Raw genomic sequence first — 9586 nt, forward strand, 5'->3', positions numbered from 1 at the left:
CAGGGGAAGGCAATAACAACCCTCCTCTGAAGAAATCTTGCCAAGAAAACCCAATGATAGGTTCTCCTTAGGGTCGCTATAAGCCGGAAACAATTTGAAGGCACACAAGAACAATAAACATTTGTTAAAATTCCCTCTTCAGCACAACCATTACAGGCATGGGGGCCCTCTCCAGTTTTCAGTCCAGCAAGATTGTTTTAGCACAGAAATTATGAAACTTCTGGCCATCCAGGTGCTTCAGATTACACCCTCCACAGTTTCCTCCCATTAGAGTTGTAGGCCAGGATATTTCAAGGGCTAAGAGTTCTGTAATCTGACATAAAGGAAAGGTGTGAGCATGTTTGCTGTTTGCTTATTTTAAACGTTTTTCCAGATAAAACCTTGCTTGAGTGGCTCCATTTACTTGTGCAGGAGTGGTCCAAATGGAATGCACCCATTTGTTTTATGGCTCTTTCAACCCTCCATCCTTTGAGGCTTTTCCTACATGTTGAGTATCCCTTATCTGGAATTCTGGAATTCAAAATACTCCAAAATACAAAACTGTCCACATGGATGGCTCAGAAAGTAACACCTTTGCTTTCTGATGGTTTGGTGGAGACAAACTATCATCACAAATTTATTTAAAATATTGTGTATAAAATTACCTTCATGCTATGTGTTTATGGTGTATATGAAACATAAATGGATTTCTTGTTTAGACTTGGGTCCCATCTCCAAGATATCTCATTGTGTAAATTTACAGTGCTTTATAAATAAAGGTTAATAATAATAATCATTATGTATATGCAGATATTCCCAAATAAATAAATAAATAAATAAATAATATTTTAGCTTTTCAGATATGGGATACTCAACCTGTAGTTAATATTTATGACTGACTTACCTCTGCACAGATCTTAGACATTTAAAGATAGTATATTCCTTCTGCCTTTCCATGATGGCTGAGCAAGAAGGAGATTGCTTTCTTCTGGTATGTTTTATTGTTCCAAAGTGGAACCCATGCTAAAGCTGGCATGCAGTCTTGTAGGGAGTTTTAGCTCATATAGGAGGAGTTGCTTACTGTAGTTAAGGGATAGGCAAACCCTGGTCCTCCTTGTTGACTTGCCACTTGCCTCAGCCCAAGGCAGCATAGCCAGTGGTAAGGGACTATGGGAGTTGTGGTGCAATGCCTGGACGAACACGAGCTGCCTATCTAATCCCTGTTGTGATTAGAGCTATGGAGGCTATTAGTTTTTCACTCAGAAACAACTGGAGCACAAATACTACTATCAGTGTATTCTGATTCTTGGGTCCTAGATTGTAGAACCAGCTGTTCATATTCATGGGCAGGAGCCACTGACAGCATCCATGTTGGCTGCAGCCCCTCCTCAGGAACAGAAACAAATGCTTGGTGAGTGGTGACATTTCTTTCATTTAATATGTGGCCCATCTGAAGCACCCTGTTTAGCTACTGATATTTTATTTTATTTATTCTTTATTTGGATCCAGCATGGTGTAATGGCTGGAGCCTTGGAATATGACTCTGGAGGTCAGGATTCAAATCCCAGCTCAGCAAGTCACACTCAGCCTCAGGGAAAGGCAAAGACAACCCCCCTTTGAACAAATCCTGCCAAGAAAGCCCCATGATAAGTTTCCCTTTGGGGTCACCATAAACTGGAAAATAACTTGAAGACACACAACAAACAACAACAACAACACCAATTTATTTATAGTATTTATTTATATATTGATTGCCTCTCAGCCCACCAGGGCCCATGAACTGAGGCACTACAAGTAAAACTACAGTCGGACTTTCTTATACATAGATTTTTTAATACATGGATTCAAGCATCCACGGTTTGAAAATGTTCCAAAAAAGTATAAATTTCAAATATCAAACCTTGATTTTCCATTTTTTGTAAGGGACACCATTTTGCTATGTCATTATATTTAAGGGGACTTGAGCATACACAGATTTTGTTATCCACAGGGGATCTTGGAACAAAACCCCAGCGTATAATAAGGGTCCACTGTATTTAAAACTGTACAGAGATAAAGACTTCAAAAACAAATTAAAGTACCATCTAAGTAAAATCCATTTAAGCAATTTAAACCAATTTAAAACTGTAAAAATAATGAGTGTTGAGGTTGGTTCTGAAACAGAGTATAGTTTCTTTGTTGCTATTCAACATCTTTATCAATGACATGGATGAAAGAATTGGGGCATACTTATCAAATTTGCAGATGACACCAAACTAGAAGGAATAGCTAATACCCCTGAGGATAGGATCAAAATTCAAAATGACCTTAATAGATTAGAAAGCTGGGCCAAAGCTAACAAAATTAATTTCAACAGGGAGAAATGTAAGGTAATAAATAATAATAATAAAAATTTTATTTATATACCGCCCTTCCATTGATCAGGGCGGTGAACAACATAATAAAAACAATACATACAGTATACATATTAAAAACAACTTAAAAACCCCGGTCAGCCATCCATCTTGCCGACGACTGCACTTAGGGCGGAAAAATGAAATGCACAGATATAGGATGGGTGACACCTGGCTGAGTGAAACTATGTGTGAAAAGGATCTGGGAGTCCAAGTAGACCACAAATTGAACATGAGTCAATAGTGCGATGCGGCAGCTAAAAAGGCCATGCAATTTTAGGCTGCATCAATAGAAGTATAGTGTCTAGAACAAGAGAAGTAATAGTGCCACTATATTCAGTGCTGGTCAGGCCCCACCTGGAATATTGTGTCCAGTTCTGGGCACCACAATTCAAAAAGGACATTGAGAAACTGGAGCGTATCCAAAGGAGTGCGACTAAAATGGTGAAGTGTCTGGAAACCATGCCCTATGAGGAACGACTTAGGGAGCTGGGGGTGCTTAGCCTGGAGAAGAGAAGGTTAAGGGGTGATATGATAGCCCTGTTTAACTACTTGAAGGGATGTCATATTGAGGAGGGAGCAAGCTTGTTTTCTGCTGCTCCAGAGACTAGAACACGGAACAATGGATGCAAGCTACAGGAAAAGAGATTCCACCTCAACATTAGGAGGAACCTCCTGACAGTAAGGGCTGTTCGACAGTGGAACAAACTCCCTCGGAGTGTAGTGGAGTCTCCTTTCTTGGAGGTCTTTAAACAGAGGCTGAATGGCCATCTGTCAGGGATGCTTTGATTGAGATTTCCTGCATGGCAGGAGGTTGGACTGGATGGCCCTTGCGGTCTCTTCCAACTGTATGATTCCATGGTTCTATGATTCTATGGGGGGTGTAATTCATTTTAAAAGGTGCTGTTTCCAAACTCGCCATATTGCATTTATCTTTTTTGTTGTGTGTAGGTGAACGTCTCTACCCCTTAATTCATGCAATGCACCCATCCTTGGCTGGAAAGATTACAGGCATGCTGTTGGAGATAGATAACTCTGAGCTGTTGCTTATGCTGGAGTCACCAGAATCCCTCCATTCTAAGGTACTGGAATGTTGTGCTTAAAATCCCATTGCCCTGTTATGGTAAAACGTACTTTTTGTAACTTAAATACAGTACATTCTGCTGATTTTGCATTTCTTTAAGCTGTATGGTTTATCTCTGTCTGATTACTACTGTCTCCACAGTCGCCCTTTTCCATTCTGTCATTTTCCAGCTAAGTCTATTTTCCATTTGCATTGTATGTGCATGTGGCTGTACAAATGTTTAGTAAAGACTTAAGCAATTATAGCTCTATTTTGTGTTATACACAAAAATACCAAATGTTCTCATGATGAGACTGAATTTCTGGGGATTCTGGCAGTTGTAGTCCAAAAGGAACCTTTCCAAACTCTGCTTTTTTAAAGTGGCAATCCATTATAATTTTAGGGTTTTGTGGGTTTTTCAGGTTATGTGGCCATGTTCTAAAAGGGTTTGTTCCTGACATTTCATTATACAGTATTATAATGTTAGTTTGAGGATACAGTGGGGAAGATTGCCTGACACAATCTAGAGATGTTCAGTGAATCATTTGGGCTTTGCTTCTAGTTCTAGAAGGGAAAAGATATAACTTTGTCATACCAAGTAAAGTTGCACACACAGCATGGTAAATTAGCACCATGTAAACCTTTGCTGAGTTCAAATGAAGTATAAGCAGGCCTCAGCTGTTCCCTAACTCATTTCTCTTTATGGTAGACAAACTATTTTTAAAAATGTAACCAAGTGTGGCATGAGTATCTGAGACACACACACACAAAATCAAGATGGTGCCCCTCTGTGCTGTTTCTCTTAGAAAGAAAGCAAAAAAATAAAATAATAATAATAATAAAAAATAAATCCCCACAGTTGGAAATGGAGAAAGCAATTGCTACTGAATATACCACACACAGGAAAAGTAGAGTGAAGTTCTTTCAAATGTTTGGTCCTAAATTTAGGATGGATTATTTGACTATCAAAGCACTAAATGGCTTAATGAAAGATGTAATACTTTTAGGGCTATTGAAAGGATTTTGCAATCTAGAACTGTATGTCAGTTTGCAGAATCCATCTCTGTACAACTATTTGTACAAAATTATCCCCTTGTTTTGGGCTTTGGCTTTTTTAGATTGAGGAAGCAGTTGCTGTACTGCAAGTTCATCAGCTGTCTGAAGCATCACACAAGAGTGGCTCATCAGCATTCCTCCAGTGATGAAGGTGGATACAGAAAAACTAGGTAGGCAGAAAGTGGTGGTGGTGATCATGAATAGTGAAAGTAGTCAACTTGGCAGGGGTAGAAATAGTTCATAGCTTGATACCCAAAAGACTGAAACAAAGTTATTCAGGCATAGGAACTGAAAATATTACCCCCGCCACCCCGTCTGAACAGGTATTGGCATACTGCCTAAGGATGCCTGCAATGATGGGTCTTTATAGGACCAACAGATAGAGAGATCTGTTTTCTCACTATCTGTGAGAGGGGGTTGCCCAGCCGCAGCAAGAGAGGGAAGTCCTCTAATTCTGCCCTTGTACTGGTCCCCCAAGCTTCAGCCCATATTGCAAAGCTATATGATGATCAGGGAAATCTGCCACCTAGCAACTAAAAATGGTACTACAGATTTTAAACACATTAAAATAAATACATTTCAACAACCAAATAATTTGCCAGCGGACACTACTCGGGATCCATTAACATGAATAACAAGACTGAGTTCCACAGTCTTACAGACAAGGCTTTCACAGACACAAGCAGACAAGTGTCCACTTTTTATTGTTGTATTGTTATGGCAAGGCTTTACAGAGAAAAGATATGACAGATTCCTATCTCAAAGAGCCTAAACCTTAAAAGACACAGAATAACAAGAGAGGAATGGAGGCATAGATAAACAAGGAACAAATGTATAGAACAAACTCTGGAACAGTTACAACAGGGGTAGGCAAACTTTTTGAGCCGGGGGCCAGGTTGCTGTCCCTCAGACAACTGGGGGGGGCGAAGCCCAAAAATAAATAATTAAATAATTAAAAAAAATTAAATAAATAAACAAACCGGGACAAATGTAGGACAACATTTTCAAATGGTGGACACTTTTTTTAAAAAAAGTGGAGGACATGCAAAAAATTTTGCTGATTTTTTAAAAAATGTTAATATAAATGCATGTTTCTGAGGAGTCTATAAACAATTGCCCCCCTTGCCCCTGTGCGCGAGAGGCCAAAGGTCCTGGTGGCAATCGGCAGCAGGACCGGGCTGGGGCCGGTCCCAAGGCCTCGACTGGCCGCATCCGGCCCGCGGACCGCAGGTTGCCTACCCCTGAGTTACAATAATGTAAAGGAGATAAGGGAATGATCCAACCCACCCGCCCCCCCAAGGGTTTTGATATACTGTATGGTTCAAAGGAAATGAAGTGGCCACATGGAGTTATTCTGGGAGGCAATTCTAAATTTAAGGGGGAAAAGTGATTATATTTTTGGCAGTAATCTGTAAGTACCTTTAAAAAACCAAATTAGACTTGACCAGAGAGTATGTGATCTATTTTTTTTTTAAAAAAAATTAGGACTTCTATATTGAACTTAATTTCTTTATTGTGAAATTTTGAGGTAGGAACTTAGTGCTGGTGCCAAAGAAGAACAACTGAAGTAGCAGTGGAGATGTGGTAGTAGTAGTTGTTGTTGTTGTTCGATGAAGGAGAAGCTAGGAATGCAAGTCAGGAAAAAATTAAATGGAGTCCAGCTTTTTAGCACTAAGGAGTGGCCCAGATGTTGAAAGGGAAAGCAGGCTGCTGTGACTTCTGGACAAATGTCTTGCAGTAGTGTGCAGATAAAATCAACTTAAAACAAGTCTAAAACTTAAAACTGGAATAATTCAAACAATTTAGATGCAAATTAAACAACACAAATTAAAACAATTTAAAACCTGTGTGGATTTGGGCAAAATAGTTAGACCTCCAAAGTGTTGATAAAAGGCTGTGTTTTAAGAAAATATCATAATAAAGCCAACATAGGCGCCAAGCAGGCTGCCCAAGTGAGGTTGTTCCACACCAGTGTTTTGGCCCCACTGGTGGGACACAAGAGGGGCAACTATACAGTTAAACAGTTTGAGTATCCCTTATGTAAGCATTCAAATCCAGATGCTCCAAAATCCAAAACCATTTTCATGAGCAGCTGAGATAGTGACACCTTTGCTTTCTGATGGTTCATTGTACACAAACATTATTTAATGTGCAAAATTTTAAAAAATACAGTGGGCCCTTCAGGTCTACTGGGGTTTGGTTCCATGCAGTGGTGTTCCACACTGGGGTGTCACCCTGGGCTTTGGGGGAGGAGCCAAAAGGGTGTGCCCAAAACTCCTTGTCTCAGGGCAAGGACGGGGAGGGGGCTGCTGGGCCTTCTCCCTCCCTGTCCTACGTGGCTAAAGTTGTGTGGCGCAGGGATGGGAGGGCATGTTAGCTGCCGTACGCTACAGTACATGCCCCCCTCACCAGCAGCAGTCATTTGATCAGCGGCTGGCCGCTTTTTGTGTGAGCAAACCCACCAGCTTTATTAGTGAGGGTGGCGCCTGGTGTCACCTCCCTTCTGGGGTATTACCCAGTGTATTCTGCACCCCCCAGTGACACCACTGGTTCCATGACCCCCCTCCCCATGGATAACAAAATCAGTGGATGCTTAAGTCCCATTAAATACAATGAATACAATGGCATAGTAAATTGGCATCCCTTATGTAAAATGGCAAACTCAAGGTTTACTTTTTAGATTTATTGATTTTTAAAATATTTTCAAGTTATTGAAACTGTGGATAAAGAATCCATAGATATAGAGGATCAATTGCTTTCTGGCTAAGTGTATAAGGTGTATATGAAACATCAATGAACGCCATGTTTAGACTTGGGTTTCATCTTCATTTCATTATGTATATGCTAATATTCCAACATCCAAAATATATCTGGTCCCAAGCATTTTGGATAAGAGATATCCTACTTGTAGTAGTATAATATGATATAAATGGCAATGACTTTGTTCCATGGAATCCTGGGATTTGTAGTTTGGTGAGACCCATAGAATTCTGTGCCAGATATTTCTGTGGTACTGTAGTTCAAGGACATGTTGTAGTTCATTAGAGCTCTCTAGCAGAGAATTCTAAGTGATTCACCAAACATATCAATTAAGAACAGCAGCAACACATCTGAATAACAACAAGAAGGGTAACAAGATCCTTGGAGCTTTTTTAAAAACTGACATTCAGAAACAAACAAACAAACAAAAAAAGGCATGTGGACACACTAGAAAGGGACACAAGACAATTTGGTGACCATTCATTTCATTTGCCTGCAAAGAAACATCCCCTCACTGCCCACCAGTCTCACAACTTAAATAATGGAAAAACCCATTGTGATAATCTCAAACTGACTCAATGTATCTAGAATTTATATATCAGCCATTATGGTTTAATATTTTTCTATCTTTACAGTTCATCTCTCCTCCCGCTGTTGTTGCTCTGCATTTATTATTACTCTTATCATTATTACTAATACTTTCGATTCCACTGTCCATCCAGTAGATTCAGAGTGGTGTATCTCTCTCTCTCTCTCTCTCTCCTGCACTTTAATATTGCAGTAACACTATGAGGTAGGTCAGATTGAAAGTTACTGGCCCAAGGTCACCAAGCACCAAGTAAATTTCATGGCTTAGGGGGACTTATACCTGGATCTTCACAATTCAAAGACATCACTAATACTTGGGCATAGTGACATAGTAAGGTACTGAACAGCAAAACCATCAGGGGCATGTATTGATTGGCCTCCCTGAGTTTGTCTGGTAATCACTTTTTAAAAGCTAACTAATCAAGTGACCACCACCACCACTTCTGGTGTTAGCAGTGAATTTCACAGACAGATATTTTCATATTTAAAAGTGTATATCCTCCTGCTTCCCTGAGGTGGAACTCAACATGATGGGCAGACAGACATTTCTTTTTTTAAAAGCAAAGGTTTTTTTTTTTAGAGATTTGAAAGAATCATGGCAGCTTCTCAATTTAACATGAAAAGTATGTTTTACAGGAAAAAGAAGGTGGACAACGTTGCTGAAGAAAGCAGCACCAAGGACAAAATGTTTCCTTTCTTTGCTGTTAAAATAATCTGCATAATGTATATAGATGGGTTCACACAGAAATCTAGCTCTATATGAATCACTTTTATTTGTGCACTTAAAAAGCCATTTCAAGTCCCCCCCCCCCTCACTGCCATTATACTTACGTTAAAATTATGTATTTATTCACATGTGCTTATCTGGTAACCCTAATACATGGGGGACATATTTTGGTAATGTAACAGATAATGAAGTGGAACGAAATGTTTCTTTTGTTCTGTTGATTGTAAAGTTAAGTTGCAATACTGGTCATTTTTAGTAGCTTTAATCTTAAAACACTATTGGGGCTTATATGAGTATTTTATTTGTTCTTGCTGTTGACATGATAAAGAGCTGAAGCTTCACTTCAACAATTTGCGTCCTTGTCTAGACTTTTTCCTCAGTGTTCCTTAAATGGCATTAACAAATGCTTTTTTGCTTCAATACATCCAAAACTCTGTTGAGAAGACCCATGGGAGAGCACAAAGTGATCTCAGCTTTTATCGGAAATGAACAGCAAACTGGCACAGTTACTTGACACTTACATGATTTTAGAAGTAATTCTTGTAGGGAGTTCTGTGGTGTTTAAAAGCAAGATTTAATTCCTAGCTTCAGAAACACAGGTGCTTCCACTTTTTAATGCATATGTGAGTCTGTAGAAACTAAGTTGCTTTCAGCAAAGCCTGATAATAAAGTCCATTGCCTGATAAATTTCACATCCTAGAATGTACAATGATGGCTCAGAACATTTAATTTGGCTACATGGCTGAGTGACAGCTTGGAAGAAAGTGAAATAGCTAATTAAAACTAGCCACAGGCTATCTAAAGATATCAGTTATCTCCATTAGCTACAAAAAAACCTATTTTGGATTATAAATCTCTAAGGAGTATTTAAGTAGAAAGGAGAATTCTAGCTGAACTATTCAAGGAACATGAATCTACACTGCTTTTTTTTTTTTTTTTTAAAAAAGCAGTGAGCTGGAGTAAACATACTTCTGTGCCTGATGCCACATTTTGTATATGTACAGCCCTAGATCTAGTCAA

General features: G+C 39.3%; 1 protein-coding gene across 4 annotated transcripts in view; it reads left to right on the forward strand.

Moving 5' to 3' along the window:
- Positions 1–9163, forward strand: part of PABPC1L (poly(A) binding protein cytoplasmic 1 like) — a 28482-nt gene extending 19319 nt beyond the window's left edge. For 2 of the 4 annotated variants that reach the window (XM_089513939.1, XM_089513936.1), the window contains 3 exons: positions 1297–1390; positions 3324–3454; positions 4554–6947. In XM_089513939.1, the coding sequence (XP_089370065.1) occupies positions 1297–1390; positions 3324–3454; positions 4554–4637 (309 nt within the window). In that variant the 3' untranslated portion in view covers positions 4638–6947. Of the gene's footprint in view, positions 1–1296; positions 1391–3323; positions 3455–4553; positions 6948–8475 lie in introns of those variants that run through there. The other 2 variants (XM_089513937.1, XM_089513938.1) reach the window with 2 other exon arrangements.
- The last annotated feature ends 423 nt before the right edge of the window (positions 9164–9586 follow it).

The sequence above is a fragment of the Sceloporus occidentalis genome, unplaced genomic scaffold (assembly GCF_023333645.1).
Source record: "Sceloporus occidentalis isolate IW3139 unplaced genomic scaffold, rSceOcc1.0.p SCAF_3, whole genome shotgun sequence".
NCBI lineage: Eukaryota > Metazoa > Chordata > Lepidosauria > Squamata > Phrynosomatidae > Sceloporus > Sceloporus occidentalis.